Raw genomic sequence first — 16,228 nt, 5'->3', positions numbered from 1 at the left:
CTTTTGGGCTGGAATTTTCCAGGTTGGGGCCCTGCCCGCTGAGGTATGTTTGATTTGGAGAGAATGAGCAAAAGCGGGCTGAAGCGCGGCGGCTGCCGCCAGCAGAGCCGAGGGTCACCGCCATGCCGTGCTGGCCACGCCGGCCCTGGCAGCCCGGCGGGAGGCACCGCTCGGCCGCAGGGTACGGCCCTGACCCCACCAGCGCCCGGGTCCCGCTCGCCCGGGGCTGCTGGCGGGAGCGAGCGGCTCTGGATGCAATTAGGGGCATGGGGCGGCAGTGGGGGCCGTCTGGCGCAGCCCCCCGGCTCCCAGGTGGGCTTCCGGCAGGGCTGGCTCCCATTAGGGCCGGCGCAGTGGCAGGAGGGGCCCCTTGCCGGCGCGGGCGGGTCGGTGCGATGGCCACGCTTGCCCACTCAAAGGGCCCATTGTGGTCCTCTCCCCACAGATTTTTCAAATTAACATCCCAAATTCCTCTAAAAATTGCTGCTGTGTAAATATTTTCACTGCGAGCTTTGTATATTTTCCAGCCCCGCGAGGAGGAGAGAAGAAAAGTCCCCGGCGGAGCTGCGGCCTCGTGCTGGGTGCCTCTGGCCGGCGGCTGCTGTAGCCCCCAAGCCTGGCTGGGCATGGGGTCAGTCCTTGCGTGTCCCCTCGCCGCCGGCACTGGGCAGCAGGGACCTTGCAAGGGCACTTAAGCCCCCTCCTGGCCCCTCGCTTTCCCTCCTGCTGCTTGGCTTCATGATGTGCCCTTCCCTTTGTTAGCAAAGGTGTTTTCCCCACTTGCAAACTGGAGGTTTGCAGGGAGCCCCCCACGCGCCAGGTGGGTGCCCAGGGCCCCCACGACCCCTCAGCACATCACGTCGCTCCTGGGGGACTTCCAGCAGCTCCAAAGTGACCACATCTGCGTTAGAGATGCCACACTGGCTGCCCCGGCACGGCAGGAGCAAAGCAGGGGCTCGGCTTTGGCAGGTGCAGCGCAGCCGGGGAGCCCTGTGCCAGGGTTCTCGTGGTGGCACGGCAGGGCCAGGTGCCAGCCGGGAGATGTGGGGAGGGGGCCAGGCTGGGGCTGGGCTGCTGCCAACTGCAGCCACATGGGGAGGGGGCTGCAGCAGCACAAAGGGGCAGCGGGGCTCAGCCTTGGCACGGAGGGGTTTGGGGATGCTGTGGCCAGTGCTTGGCATCCTTTGGGGCTTGACACCCACAGCTGCACCCAGGTGGCTCTGCAGGAGCTTGGCCGTGGCCAAAAAGTGCCCTTCCAGCCCCCACACTTCCCAAACCCAAGCGCAAAAGTCCCTGTGGCCACGGCCAGCCCCGGCGCGCACCAGGAGCTGCTCCGAGCGGCACATCATGCGGCGCTGCCAATTCCTCCCCGCTGAATCAGCGCTGGGGAAGGATTGCAAAACCCCCTGAAATGAACTCAAAAAAATAACCCTCTCACTATGCAGCCTGGCGGGGCTGGTAACCGAGAGCCCCGGCCAGAAGCCGCTGGCAGGATGGGGGGTCTCGGTGGGAAGCTGCAACAAGGAGCCACCGGCTTCACCAGGGCAAGTCCTGCTGCCCCAGCACTGGCCCAGCCCTGCCCAGCACGGGCACCATCTTGCCTGCACCACGACGGCTGCAAGCCTGGAGGTCTCTGGCCTTCAGAGAAACACCCCCAGCCCCACCATGGAAACCAACGCCTGGTCCCCGGGGTCCCCCAGGCCCCCACAGCCAGAGCAGAGCCCCAGGGGGACGCGCTGCCTCGGTGCAGGATGCCGAGGGTCCCCATCCCCGCTCCCCTGGGGCAAGGCAGGCGTGTGCCCGTCCCGCAGCCCCACACGCTGCCGCGAAGCATCTCGGCTGCCAGGAAGAGCTTGTGGAGAGGCAGAAATCCCGCCGGCTTCCTGGAAAGCTGGGAGGCTGGGGCCGGGAGCGCCGGCTGGCTGCAGAGCTGCTGGTGGGCCAAGGCCGTGGCCCATCTGGGAGCGATTTCGGCGCTGCAGCCGCTCGCTGCCTTCCCACCCCAGCACCCCGTGTGTGCACAGAGCTATTTTTACACGGCGTAATTACCGGGGCAGGCGGCGGGGCTGGGTGGCCACCCTGGCGTTAACTCCTTCGTACGGCTGCCCATGAGCATCTCACCCCACGGGGATGGGTCCCACTGTGGGGGTGGCACCTGATGGGGTGGTCTCTCCCCCTCCTCGTGTCTGAGGTTGGCAGCCAAGTGGGAGCAGCAGGAAAAGGCCCTGCCCCGCTTATGGCAAGCAGCCACCGGCCTGGACACCTGTGGGAGGAGGGGGTGAGGGCAGGGGTCTGCAGGGGGATGGGCATGGGCCAGTGCTGCTCAGGGCTCTGCCATGGAGACCTGACCACTAGGGTGGGTGTTGCCAGAGACCCCCAAAACACCCAGCATGACCCAAAAGGGCTGCTAAGTCCCAGGAAGAAGCAGTGCACTGGCATCGGGGCCAGGCGGGATGGGAGCAGGACTGGCCATCAAGGCCCCATTACAGGTGGTGACTGAGAAGAGGTGGCAGGATGACAGCGGGGACACGTGCCTTGGTGGGGTCCTGTGCCTTGGTGCCCTTGAGAGCTGGGGCTGAAGCCCAGCCCCCACGAGCCATCTCAGCCACAGGGCTTGGCTGGGGCAGGGGCAGTGGCCAGCGGGCAGCTGAGCATCCCTGGGCAGCATCCCTGGGGAACCACCCAGGCCCCTCCAGGCCCTGCTCCAGCGCTGGGGGAGCCAAACAGCCCCAAATTCCTCCACAAACATCCTGGCGTGCTGGCTGCCCGCTGCCGGCAGGTCCTGGCTTCAGCACCTCCCAGCTCTGGTGGACTTTGCACCGTGAAGGGCGGAGGGCACCTGGCCATCCCCACCACTGTCCTGCCCTGTGGAGACCTGCCCTGCGCTGGCACATGCCACAGGGACATGGCTCCCCAGGACATCTGCAGACACAGTGCCCTCAGCCCTGCCAACCCACCCTCAGCCTTGAGCCAGCCGTGGCATGGGCAGGAGGCTGCCCGCCCCCCTGCTCGGTGAGTGTGCACCCCCAGCCTCCATGGGGACATTTTTGGGACACCAAAAGACATGGTGACACAAGGGAGCTGCTGTTCTCACCAGCCCTGGCATGGTGACGGCCCCATCCCTGGGCAGCGCGGCGCTGGCTGCCGGGCGCACGGCAGTGGGGTCTGGTCGCTGACCCCGAGTTGGAGCCAGTAACCCAACCCCGCCGGTGCTGGTTGCAATTTAGGGCAACAATAACCTATTGAGGCCCCTTCCTGGCTCCTGCCCTGCTGCTCCTTGATCTAATTAAAGGGGGCCAGGGAGGAAGACAAAACCTGGATTGAAGGGAACGGCAGGTACCCGAAGGCGGCATGCTGAGGACCATGGCACAGAGAGGCTGGGGACACCTGCGCCTCCTGCCACCCGCTCCCTCAGGGGTTTGGGCACTGGCCGGGGATCAGCTCCTGAGCACAGCCCCGGCACAACCGGGGTGCTTTGAAAATCAGGTTTATGTGGTCGCAAAGATCTTGCCTGCTCAGGATTTGGGATGGGGGACCCCCAAAATGCACTTTCTGATGTGGGGGTGAATGGCACATCCCTGTCCTCTCCCTCCATGGATGCTGGGCCGGGGTGCAGCCACCCCATGGGATATGGTGCACGCTGGGGGTGTCCCCCACCTTGGGGCATGCCACGGCCCCACTCCGGGGTGCCACATGGTGCCTGGGACACATGGCCATCTTGGTGGGCATGGGCCCCCGTGGCAGGGCGTGGTGGGGATGCGGTGCGGACACGGTGGGGACGGGGGTCCCCTTCCTGCCGGCCGGGTGTCAGTAATGAATGGTATGAGTTTCCTGCCCGCCCACTGATTGCTTCCTCAAAGAGCCTCAATGAGCTGCTGCCGCTGTGCCCAGCTCCCCACGCGCGGTTCGCAGCATGGCCTGCACCGCACCGCTGCACTGCTGCACAGTCCCCCATGCCCCATGCTGGGCTCCCACCGCCACACCGGAGATCCACGACGAGCACCCCCAGCTGCTCCACCATCCCTGGGGTGCCAGACTGCTGTTCCTGCAGCAGCAGCACCCAGCAACCCCCCTGCACCAGCAGCTCAGTTCGGGCACTGCCTCTGGGGGGACCTGGTCCCCCCCAACACTGCGCCCCTGCCCTAGCCACAGCACCGGGGCTCCCGAGCACCGCACCCCGCTGGCCCCCGGTCAGGACGGCTTTGCCGCAGGGAGAGCACAGCCCCCACTCGGCACCGCTGCTGGGAGCCAGCCCAAATCCCCCTCCACCATTTGTCATCTTTGTGAGATTTATGGTGGGGAGTGGTTGGGGCTGGAAGCGCAGCCATTCCTGGCCTAAAAAAAGCACCTCCTGCTCCTTGGCGGCTCCCCGGCACAGGGGGGTTCCCGCTCACCCCCCTGCCCCCAGCCCCTCTCCGTATCGCCACGCAGCCGCAAGCCGGCAGAGGCCCAGCGTGACGTGCAGGCAGCGCCCGCCAGCCGCATTCCTGGCGGCCGATAAACCCAGCAGCCAAAATAACTCCAGCCTGCGCAGAGGGGGCTGAGCACAGCCTGGCGTCTGCATCCAATTTAGCCGGGCTGGCTCGCCCCGGCCCAGCGCCGGCGGGGAGGCCCATGCACGCAGGGTGCATGAAGCAGCAGGATTTGGGGTAATTCCCACTGGATTCTCCTCTGGCAGCAATAAGGGACCCCCAAAGTGTCCCCTTGCAGCATGCTGTGTGCCCTGGCCTCCTTTGGGAGTGTTCACTCTGGACTCTAATGATGGCTGGTCGCTGAGGCTGGACATGGCCACCCGGCGGCTCCCTTTGCCCTTTGTGCCGGCAGGGCTGGCGAGCAGGAGAGCCGCGGGCTGCTCACCCCGGGAGTTCACAAGAGGGTGAGGGATGCTGCGGCAGCTTCCCTGCCTGCTCCCACCTGGGGCTGCTCCCCCGGCCACCGTGCCAGCACCTCCCCACCATCCCCGCAGCCGATGCTCTCCCCTCCTGTCAGCCCCGGCTGCCGGCTCAGAGCTGACACGGTGGCACGGGGGCAGCCGGCACGGTGGCCAAGGGCTGGCCCCGCTGTCACGGCTCACTCAGCTCCTTGCCAGAGGCCTCGTATCGGCACCCAGCGGCTGCCGACCACCCAGCCTGCTCCAGCATGCTGGCCCACCACAGAGCCTGCCCGGCGTGCAGCGAGGCTCCCGGTGTCCCTGTGCTTTGCCAGCAGCTCTGGGGAGAGCCGGCAGCTTCCAGCACAGCCCGGCAAGGGCCTTGCCCCAAACCCCCATCACCCTGGTGGGATGAAGGCACTGCCTCCTCCTCCCTGTCCTGTTGCCTTGTCCGCACCGCAACACTAAGCCAGCTCGCGGGGCAGCATGGGAGAGGCCAGGCTGGGTCTGACCAGAGCGTTCCCCACCTCTGCCGTGCCCTGCAGATGGGAGACAGCTCCATCGCGCCTTACCAAGGGGCGCTGACCCTTTACAGCTGCAGAAGCTCCTCTTCCACTTCCCCAAGGGAGGCCCGGTGAGCCTGGCTCTGCCGCCGGCCTGGCCGCGGCTGGCTGGGCAGCCGCCACAGCACCATGGCACAAATCACCGCGGCGCCACCAGGAGCGGGTGGTTGGGGCTGAGCTGCTCCAGCACATGGGCAGAGCCGAAGGGATTGGCTCACACATAGCGTCTTGTGCTACCCCAGTGCACGCACCCTCCCAGCTTACAGCCACCTCAGACACTGCTGTGCTGTCCCCAGCAGTGCCAGCACCCGTCACAGTGCCACAGAGCACCCGTCCCACCTCAGTGCTGCTGGGGACACCTCCGCACCATCCCCAGCACTGCCACCACCCCATGGCACCCAAATAGTGCCGGGGATGTGACCATGCCATCCCCAGCCTTGTCCCCAGCTCTGTGGCTGAGCAGTGCCGGTGCCAGGAGCTCTCTGCCGCCTCCTGCTCTGCCACTGTGCTCCACGTGGGTGTCTGACCACGGCGTCCCTGCTGCACCACCCTGTGTCCCCACTGCCCGTCCTCCTGCCTTGTGGTGAGTCCCCATCCCTACCCGGGTGAGGTGTCCAGTGCCATGGTGAGCATCGCCTCGCCGAACCGCCGTGTGTCCCACAGCTTCACCTCCCGCTCCCGCATCTGCAGGGGCACAGACACAACGTTGGTGGCACCAGGGCTGCCCGGCCAGCCCTGCAGCACCACCTCCTTCACCAGCCAGCCTCCCTCCATCCCCAGCAAGGGCCAGGTCACTTGTGGAGGGGACCGCCTGCTTTCATGGGGGACAGGCCATCCAAAAAGCACCTTGGGTCCTGGCACAGCTGCCACAGGGAGTGGGGCTGGGACATCCCGGTGGTGCCAGGGCCACCTTCCGGGTGAGGACTGTACCTGGCTGAACCCGATGGAGATGAGGCAATTGCTGGAGCCCATCCAGAGCAGCCGGGAGTCCTTGTTGTTCTTGTGTCCCAGGACACTCTGCAAGGCACAGGAGACACAGCTGTCAGCATTGCCACCAGCCATGCCAGGCATGCCACGTGGGATGCACATTTCACCGGCAGTGGCTGTGAACCACCCTGGGGCCAAGCACACGGAGCCAAGTGCTGGCTCCCAACTCCGCTGAGAGATGCCCACGGTGACAGTGCAGTGGGGACAGCCTGCAAGCGGTGACAGTCCTCAGCCCCAATCCTGTGCTGGTGTGGTTGCATTGTGGAGCGGCTGGCCTGGCTCCCGGCGAGGAGCGGAGGGTGACAGCAAGTAACGTGAGCGTGAAGGGGCACAGGACAGCTCCCTGGCCCCTCAGGGCTCTCCCCACACCCTGTGAGGGGGCTCGGGGGCCATTGTGCTGCGAGGAAGCTGTTCCGTGCTGGCAGGCACGGGAAGAGGCTTGGCCGTGGCCATAGTGACAGAGGGACTTACTTCCCTGGCTGCATCCCCAGGCTCTCAATCCGTGCTGAATCCCGGCTGCAGGAGCTGTGTGTCCGGATGCTACCAAAACACATGGCAAACTGAGCCCAGCTGCGCTCCCCACACTGCCCTGAGCCCCTGCAGTCCTGCTCCACCTCTGCCCTGGGCTCCCCCCGGGGCTGGGACGCCCCCAGCCCACATCAGCGCCTCGACCTGCCCACCATCTCCAGGCTGGTCTCCCCACAGGCCCTGGTGCCGCTCTGCCCAGGATGGGAGGGAAAGAGTCACCATGGGGCTGGTGGCAGCTCCTTGCCGGTTCCCACGTGGCCCCCAGATGGGTCCTGTGGTTCCCAGCATCCCAGTGGGAGCCGGCAGCCAGCACTCACCCCACGGCGCAGGCAGTGCTCGCAGCCCCCTCGCTCTTGTTTGCAAAGCACCAATAAAAGACTGCTAACGATTTCAGAGCTGGCATGGAAAAGCAGAGGACTCTGCCAGAGCTAAACGCAGCGTGGCGCTTCCGGCACCTCCGTGCAGGGCAGCTGGACTTGGCGTGGGGGCAGGAGGGATGGGGTGGGCACAGGAGGGTGCCCACATGTCCACAGCCCCCCGGGTTGGCACGTCCATGCTGACGCGGTGCCGGAGGAGCTGTGTCCCGTGAGCTGCATCCCCCTTGGTGTGAACACTGCGCACCACCGGGTCACAACTACACTGTGCCTGCCAGCGAGGCTCTGCCACCACGGCGGGCTGGCGAGGGTCTGTAGAGGTGCCGTACCTCCCACTCTCCCACCAGAGACACCCCACCGGGAGCAGCCTCTTCCAGTACTGGCCACCAGACCCAGAGGGATGCCTGCTCTCCGGAGAGACCCACAGCCAGGGCGGGAGAAGGCACACGGTGCCAAGCTCATCCTCCCCCTGGCTCCAGCACGCACGTCTCCCTGCCAGCACAAACACGGCACTCTCCAGCCAGCGCAGCTCATTTGGAAGCAGCAATGCTGGCCAAGCCGAGCCCAGCGCTCCCAGCCGCGGGGCAGGATGTGGGGCAGGAGGGGCCCATCCCCCACCTCCAACACACTAACACAGGAGCTGGCTCCTGGGGAGGGGGAGGGCCTGGAGAAGGGAACACATCCCATGATCGGTGCCAAGAGGGATGGAAACCCCAGGAGCCGAGGCCAGCCTGCTTGTCGGCCAGAAGAGTACTTCTGCACCTGAGCCATGCGGCCGTGGCATCCAAAACTCAACAGCTGGGGATTCGATAGCCAGCGGCGCCAGCTCCACCGCCTCCCGTGCACGGCTGGTCCCCTGGGCCACCCAGCACAGCACCCCAGAGGTGGTGGCGAGTGGCAGACCCCAGGGCGGGCGGCACGGCTGGCAGAGGGCAGGGCAATGCTGCTGTTGCTCCCAGCCCACGTTGTGCTGGCTGCGGCGCATGGGCCATGTTTTCCGCATTAGTTCCATCCTGGCTGAGCAGTACGTATGGCAGCAAGTATGTGGGGAGGCCAGGGCTGGGGCTGGGCTGCTCCGCTTTTGGTGGTGGCTCAGGCACCCGGCTGTGTCAACGTTGCCAGAGGCGAGTGTATGGGCCCAGATGGCAGTCAGACCTGGCAGGGGGGTTGGTCCCTGAGGACCTCCCACACCGTGTCCTCTCCCCCGGTGCTGAGAGTCTTGGCAGAGATGGGGCTGTGTGACCTGGCACCAACAGTAGACACTGGTGTGGTTCGGTCAGCAGGGAGCCCCGGGGCAGCCGTGGGGCTGCTGCGGGTCCCTGGGGCTGGGCACAGACTCTGGCATCCAGCCTGGGGTGATGCTGGGACCCCACCGTGCCCCTGGAGCCGGGGACCAGCAGCAGCCTGAGGGCCAGGCATCCCTCCTGAGCTGCTCACCCCCCTGGCAGGCTGAGCAGAGCCCACCAGTGCCAGGCCAGCACATGGGGAGCCGAGGAGGCCTCCCAGCTCCCCAGCCACGCCAGACGAGGCAGCCCAGCCTCCTCCAGCCCATTGCACGGGTGCAGCCCAGCTGGTTTCAGGCAGCCCAGGCTGGAGGGAGCTCGTGCTCCCTCCTCAGAGCTGGATCAGCTGCATGGGGAGGGTTTCCCAGCGCTGTCCCTCTCCCCATCTCAACACATCCCTCCCAGCACAGGCTGGGTACAGCACCAGTACGCACAGCGCTCCCCGTGCAGCCCGGAGCACTCGGCTGCAGGACGCAGGGGGCTGCGGGGGGGCTGGCCCGTCGGACACAGCTGTTGGCAGCGATGCTGCGGCAGGGCTGGGTGAGCTGGTAACAGCTGCCCACGGGGAGCAACCGCCTTCAGCTCCTCGGCTGCCTGGGAGAGCCCAACACAAAGCAAACACTGCTGTGGTGCCGGGGTGATCCCTGGTGATCCCTGGCTCCGTGGGAGCCGCTACCCTCAGCCAGGATGCACAGCAAGGCGAGCTGGAGGTGGGGAGCCCAGGGCAGAGCCGTGGGGCTGGATGGGTGGGAGGTGGCTGCGGGGGTCACAGCTCTGCCCTTGGCAGAGACCCTGTGGCTGGCAGGGGCCAGGACAGCTCAGCCCTGCCTGTGGCTAGCAGACCATGAGCATGGCTAGCAGACCACAAGAATCTTACCCCTGTGGGAAGCAACCCCAGCAGAGGGTCCTGTGTGGGCACAGGAGGCACCAGGGCCAGGTTGAGCCATCCGTCTGCTGGTGGGTGCCAGGGCAGGAGGGAGGGGGTCCCCCCAGACCGGGGCACTGCCATGGGCTCTGGGGACAGACGCCTCCTCCCTGTACCAAAGGCACGGGTCCATGCACATGGGGGAAGCCGTGGCTCCCTCCAAACCCCATAAAGTTGCAGAGGGCAGGAAGAACGGCTCCCTGGGGAGCCGAGGGGGCTAACCATGGCACCGCATCCTGCTCTGGCACCAGAACGTGAACGATCTCCCTCCATTGCCAAATCTCAGTTACTCCAGAGGTGGTCAGGAGAGCAGAGCAGCCTCTTCCAAGCCAACCCTGCTCCTGATCTCTGCTCAGAACTCGGGGAGACCAGGAGCTGCCACCTGTCCCCAGGGATCCCAGCCACCACACATGGCAGTGGCGATGCTCTGGTAGCCATCACGCTGCCAGCACTGGCCCCTGCCCACTGCTGGGTGTGAGGCATCTGTGTCATGGTGGGGCAGAGCAGGGTGAGCCCCCTCCTGCCTGTGCTGCCTTCCTGATCCCAGGGACAGGGCAGCATCACTGCAGTGCCCCTGGGGAGCTGGGCACCATCAGTGCCGTGCAGGCTCTGCCTCTCCCTCCCCCCCACCAGCACAGCCCCCAGCCTAGGTCCGGCCTCTCCTGCCCTTGATGAGGCCAGTGTGATGTCCCAGGGGATCCAGGCCCTCCTGCCCTCGACGAGGCCAGTGCGATGTCCCAGGGGATGCTGCTGGCCCAGCAAGGGCAGGAAGGGGAGCGGGTTCCCACCGGGACAGCCCTATGGCTGCGGAGGCTCCCACCTCAGCACTGATGCCCCGGCATGGGGTCGGGCTGGGAGCACAGCTCCCTCCCCGGGGAAGGCGAGGGGAGACTCGCTGGCCACACGGGCTGGTCAGACTGCAGCACCCATCAGCACCCATTCCTCCTCTCCCACATCTCTTCTTGCAGCCACTGTCCCTGCAAGCTCTGCCATGAGGCCGTTACCAAATCCCCAAAACGCCTTTGCCCTCTTGAGCATGAGCCTCCCCGGCACCCCAGGTTGGGCAGCAAGCTGAGGGCTCCTGCAGTGCCGTGCTGGAGCCCCAGGTGAGCGAGGCAGGGACCTGCACCCTGCTGCGCCAGCAGGGCTGTCCCCAGTGCGAGGGAAGGGCACCCAGGTGAGGGCAAGCCGGTGCCCCTGTGCACCCGCATCCCTTGCGATGCTGCTGGCTCATCCCGAATCCTCCTTGACTTCCCCATGTCTGCCATACCAAGCGGCATTCCTGGGAAGGACGGCCGAGGGGGAAGCAGAGCAGAGGAAATATAAACAGTCCCGTGCAGCTACGCTGGGGAACAGAAGCATGAGAGCGCCGAGCGCACGGTGCTATAAATAGGCAGCCCAGAGCCAGGCCAACTTTTTCAAAGCTTCCCACGGTCTCCTTGGGAATGTGGGATGCTGCAGACCTTCCCCCAGCCTGGAGGAAGCCGCTGCTGAGGCTGGGAGTCAGGTACCCCCGGGGTGACCCCAGCGTGGGATACCACGCTGATGGGGTGGGGGGGAAGAAGGCTAAAAGTCTCTCTATGTCCTGATGCGCCTTCCCCCAGCAAGCAGTCCCCAGCCAGCCCCAGACTGGCAGCCAGATACTGGGCAGAGGTGACACGTAGGGATTCGTGGGGTCCTAGCTGTGGGTATGGATGGGTCACTCCAGCCTGGATATCGCCCTTACCACAGCATCACCCCGCTACCACGGCCATGCTTCCCATGGAGACCCTCTCCCTGCCATACTCTCCCACCGCGGCAGGGGTTGATGTGGCCCATGGGATGGTGGCTACAGCTTGGGAGAGGGGCTGGAGTCCCTCTCCTACCCCTGGGGCCACAGGCAGGGCTGGGGCACCCCCAGCCTCAGCGGGACAGCACAGTCCTGCCCCACACTGGGTGTGCTTGCAGGGCTGTGAGCCCCATGTGCTCCCAGGCCCTGAGCTCTGCCCCAGCATAGCCCACCAGGTGGAGGGACAAACCCACAGCAGGGCCAAACCCATGGGGACACCCTCCTGGCTGTCCCCAGGCACCCTCAGCTCCGGTCCCACCACTAAACCAGAGTTCATTAAAACGTGAGCAGGAGCGTGCACTCGCCCGGTGCGCGTGGCCGTTCCCTCGCCCCCGGTCCTGCTGAAATGCCGGCGGAGGAAGTTTCTCGTGAGAACGAAGCCAGCTCTCCTCCATCCCACACTGGCCGCGCTCGGCGGCAGCCCCGCAGCCCAGCGCCGACGGCACCCACCCCGGCCCTGTAATGGGAGCCAGGTGCCGGCCAGATGCACGCAGCGTGCGGGGGCGGGATGTGGCCCATCGGCTCCGCATGCTGCCGGCTGGGAGTGATGCCGTGTCCGCTGGACACAGCTCTGCTGCACCAAACTGGGGCACAAGCACACGTGCAGCCACGCTGCCCGCACAGCGCAGGACAGTCCCTCCCATGTAGCAGCTTTCTGCCCCCATGAGCCACCAGCTTCTTTCCAGCAGTGTCTGCAAGTGTTTTTGATTGCACATGCCTGTCAGTAAATATTTTTGAGGATGCACCCCCAGCAGATATAGGTTGATTGATGCATACAATGATATGCATGTACAGCTGAAGGTCTAGTATTTTCTCCCTGCACCCTCATGGGTTGCCGTGTGCACCTCGCTTTGGAGAGCACTGCTTGAGAGGACATGCAAGACCCCGGCCCACTGTGCAGGCAGTGTTTTGCCCCTGCCAGCCTCAGGGAGGGGAAGCTCAGGACCCAGAGGAGAGGCTGGCCAGGGGCGTGGGCAAGCAGAGATGCCATCCTAGTAACCCATGCCATACCCAAATCCCTGCCCTGCACTGGTCCTGGTGACCCACGTGGGGCATCAGCCGGGGTATGGGCACCCTCCCAGTGCCCCGACCCCCCTGCTCAGTACTCTGTCCCCTGTCCCCTCACGCCAGTGCATGATGCACCCCAAGGGCACGTCCCAGGGGGATGTGGGAGGGAAGTTTTGTGGGGTTTGCCCCACATTGCAGGGTGGGTGAGGGCGGGAGCAGCAAAGCACTGAGCCCTGGCAGAGCCAAAGCCATGAGGAAGAGGATGTGACTCGCTTCCAGCAAGAGAGTCAAGGCAAGGAGGGCGAGCATCAGCAGCCATGGGAGGGGAGGGCAGGCTGCAGCCAGGGCAGTGCGGCCTTGGGAGGGGATGAGGCAGAGATTGGGACTCACAGGACCCCTCCAGGACAGCAGCACTCAGCCCCAGCCCCAGCCAGGCAGGGGGAGTTGCAGCTGCACAGGGAGGCACAGCAGGACCCGCTGCAGCAAAGGGGTGGCTCCGGCATCTCCACTGCCAGTTTAGGGGCACCAAGGAGGCACACTGAGCAGCAATGGGGTGCAAGCACAGCCCTAATGCTCGCAAAGGGGCTGCTGAAGTTGCAGCTCCCTGCTCCAGTCCAGACGCAGCAATGAGAGGCTGGGGGTGAAGCAGGATGAGGCCACTGCTCTCCCAAGGGAAACCATGGCCTTGTGTACGTACTGGGCACCCTGTGGGGTCAGCCAGACCCCAGCCCTGCCACTCTTGCTGTGTCATGTGATCCTGCCTACTACTGGATGTGCTCAAAATAGCTGCCACGGACATAGCTGGGACTGGGGGGCTCAGGCCCCCGCCAGGGGCACTGCCACGGAGTGCAGGCAGCCTGCCAGTTACCCTCCTTGCCACCCGTCCTCGGTCCCCAGCCCCATGTGTGCTGCATCCGTGAGACCTGACAGCAGCATCAAACATCACTTGGTGACCCCTCCTCCCCGAGGCTCTTATTTTAGCTCCTTTTCACCCTTCTCCCCCTGCTCTAAAAGAAGGAATGGCTTAATGAAGCAGGTGTGGCAAATTAAGAAAACCAGCCAGAGAAACAGCTTTCTGTCGAAGCTGGCTTCGGCACCGTGTGCTGCAAAGGGACTGGGGTGAGCCAGCAGCAGTGCCGAGCCTGAGCCCAAGACCTTGGCCTGCTGCTGAGGAAACCCAGCCCGCGGTGCTGCAGGGGCCAGCCCAGCTGGAAAACTCATCGCGCTGCTCACCTTGCTCACTGCTGTGAAAAACTAGGCAACTTCAAAGCCAGGAGCTCACGAGGTGCTGGCACTGCACGGCGGCCCCAGCATCACCCGGTTTTGTAACTACGCTGGCCCAGGGGAGAAGGAGCCTTTCCAAATAACCCGGCCCTCCAGCAGCCGGGGAAAAAAGAAAAAACAGAACACGGGAGTGCTATTCCTCTTGGCTAAGCAAGCCCTGCACAAACTTCTAGAGGATTTATGGCATTTTAAAGTTTTCCCCTTCAGCACAGTACTTCTCCAAGACTAAACATCTTCATCAATTCTCAGCCGGCTGGGGTTAGGGCTACGGCACGGCAGTGCTCGGCCGCGGCAGAGAAGGTGCATATTTCTCTTGGCAAACCCCGAATGCTGGCCCCGGGCTGGATCAGACGGCAGTGGAGGGAAGTGAGCTGCCTGCTTTGAACAGCCACCATCATTCACACGTTATTTTTAATAGCTCAGCGAGACAGAGTCCACCCTCCCCAGGAGACTTGGCTCGAGCCCATCGCGCTCACAGCTTTGCCGAAACGCCATTATACAAGCTGACAGGTCTGGCAGGGGGAGAAGCAGGGGGCAGGCGGGGAAGGGAGCAGCGCCTGGGGCTGTCGGTGGATAGGCGCAGGATGAATTTGGGAGCAGACACTGGTACCTTCCATCCACACCAAGTGGCACCCAGAGCAGGGGAACGTCACAGGGGCCACTTGAGGGCTGGGAGCCCTTTGCCCTGGCTTGTTTGCACGTGCATCCGTTGGGTTTATATTTATATGTTGTGGTGCTGTATTTATAAGGCTGCCTGAAAGGTCAGGGCACCACACGTACCTGCAGAAAGCACCTTACAGGAGCTCAGCACCTGGGCTCCATGCAGAGGCAACTGGAGGGTCCCAATGCAGCATACTGCCAAGAGCACCAGCTCCTCCGGTCACTGCCCAGGGCTACTGCTGTGCCTGAGCACAGGCACCACAGGCCATCAGTGCCTGGAGCCCATGGGTATGTGCACACCGGTGGCAAGAGAGGCACAAGGAGCAGCAGAGCTCACTGCAGCCATCTCGCCCTGCTCTCCGCTGCATCCCTCCCCTCCCAAAGGCTTCCAGCCCCTTCTGCAGTGACGGCTGGCAGTCGCCGGCAGCCAGAGCCCTCAAGCCACAGGAAACCTCTAATAAGAGGCTGTTTAAACTCGATGTCAAGGCTTAAGTCCTCTACTTATTTCCTAATGGCTGCTATTTGCTGAGCTGTGCGGATCCAGCCACCCAGCCATCACCCTTTGCAGGTCCTCATCCCCAAGAGCCTTTTGCCCAGCTCCCACACAGTGGCACGGAGCCCGGGAGCCTGCAGCCCCACCGCAGCCCTCCTGCCCATGGTGCTTGGGATCACCGCCTGCAGGGTGCTGGATCACTGCCCGCAGGCAGACAGCCCCAGCAGCAGCATGCCACTGCACTGGGGGAGCTCGCCAACCTGGGGGGAGGGCAGAGGTATCCAATGCTGAAGCCCACCGGGGTGTAGGATGAGGCAGCCCTGTTCCCCCTGCCCTCAGCCCCTCCACCGCGTTGCCGCTGGGGCCTCTCCCAAGCCGTGCTAGGGCTGGGACAGTTTGGAGCTCCAAAGCCCACCCCACAGCAGGCAGTGGGCACCCTGGCTGGGCAGGGCTGCCTGCACCATGGCACCCAGCACACCCGGGAGGGACAGTACCTGGGAGGCAGTTGGGCTGGCTCGAGGGTCAAAGATCCGCAGATTCTTGTCCTTTTGAGATAAAAAGAAAACAGAGGAGGGTTAAGGACCCTGTGGCTAGTGGGATGTCAGGCTGTATTTGGCAGAAAACTGGAGCAAGCAGCCCCCCTCCTTGCTGCCCATCACTCTCCTGCCTGCAGTGCCCGCCCCTATGGAAGGCTTTCAGTGTCCTCTAGGTCCTGCCCCACATTGCTGGCAGGGGTGCAGCCCCAGGACCCCCACAGCCTCACCAGGACCCCCACACCCTCAAAACTGCTCCCAGAGAAGGGGAAAACAGAGCCAGAGCTGGAGCCTGACCGTTGGTTACCATCCTGCCAGCACTCCAGCAACCCATGGGCAGGGGAGGGAGCCTCTCTTCTGTCTGGTACCCCACAGCCAAACAGGGTGCGGGGTGCCCTTCGGCAAGGGCAGTCTGGGACACAGAGGCAGCACGGAGGTGCCCCAGTGCCAGCCTTGCTGCCAGGGTGCTATTTGGTGAGCGCACGTTGTGCCAGCTAGACCCCCATGGCACGGCACGGTATTGTACCGGGCCTCATTGGCCACACGGCACAGCTCGGAGGCAGACCCGCACCCCAGATGGCATGGCTTGGGGTTACAGCCCCTGCGCTCAGCCTGCACACTTGGTACGGGCTCCAATCGCTCGCTTCGCCTGCACACCCAGCCTGCACGCTCCATCTTGGGCCCACCTGCTCGCTCAGCCTCCGCCCTCCGCACAGGGGGCCGAGGGCTCCTCCACCCGTGGGCTTGGGCTGCTTGCCCAGCTGGGCTGGCACGCTGGGTCCCGGCCCCCCGGCCCCTGTGCGCTGCCTGGGGGCCTGGCAGGTGCTGCGCTGCACGCTTGGCCCCGCACACCTGGCGCCGAGGGGAGGCCGCTTGCTCAGGCCGTACGCCC

The 16,228-nt window shown here is 64.8% G+C and overlaps 1 protein-coding gene across 3 annotated transcripts in view; it reads right to left on the bottom strand.

Annotated features, from left to right (window-relative positions):
- CORO7 (coronin 7) overlaps positions 1-16,228 on the bottom strand; it is a 38,746-nt gene that overhangs the window by 14,671 nt on the left and 7,847 nt on the right. For 2 of the 3 annotated variants that reach the window (XM_037384747.1, XM_037384748.1), the window contains 3 exons: positions 15,298-15,348; positions 6,364-6,450; positions 6,035-6,117 (listed from right to left, as the gene is read on the bottom strand). In XM_037384747.1, the coding sequence (XP_037240644.1) occupies positions 6,035-6,117; positions 6,364-6,450; positions 15,298-15,348 (221 nt within the window). Of the gene's footprint in view, positions 1-6,034; positions 6,118-6,363; positions 6,451-6,891; positions 7,249-15,297; positions 15,349-16,228 lie in introns of those variants that run through there. The other variant, XM_037384749.1, reaches the window with a different exon arrangement.

The sequence above is a fragment of the Falco rusticolus genome, chromosome 4 (genome assembly GCF_015220075.1).
Source record: "Falco rusticolus isolate bFalRus1 chromosome 4, bFalRus1.pri, whole genome shotgun sequence".
Taxonomy (NCBI): domain Eukaryota; kingdom Metazoa; phylum Chordata; class Aves; order Falconiformes; family Falconidae; genus Falco; species Falco rusticolus.
Note: the sequence above shows the minus strand (reverse complement) of the source record. Positions and strands in the feature narration are given on the sequence as shown.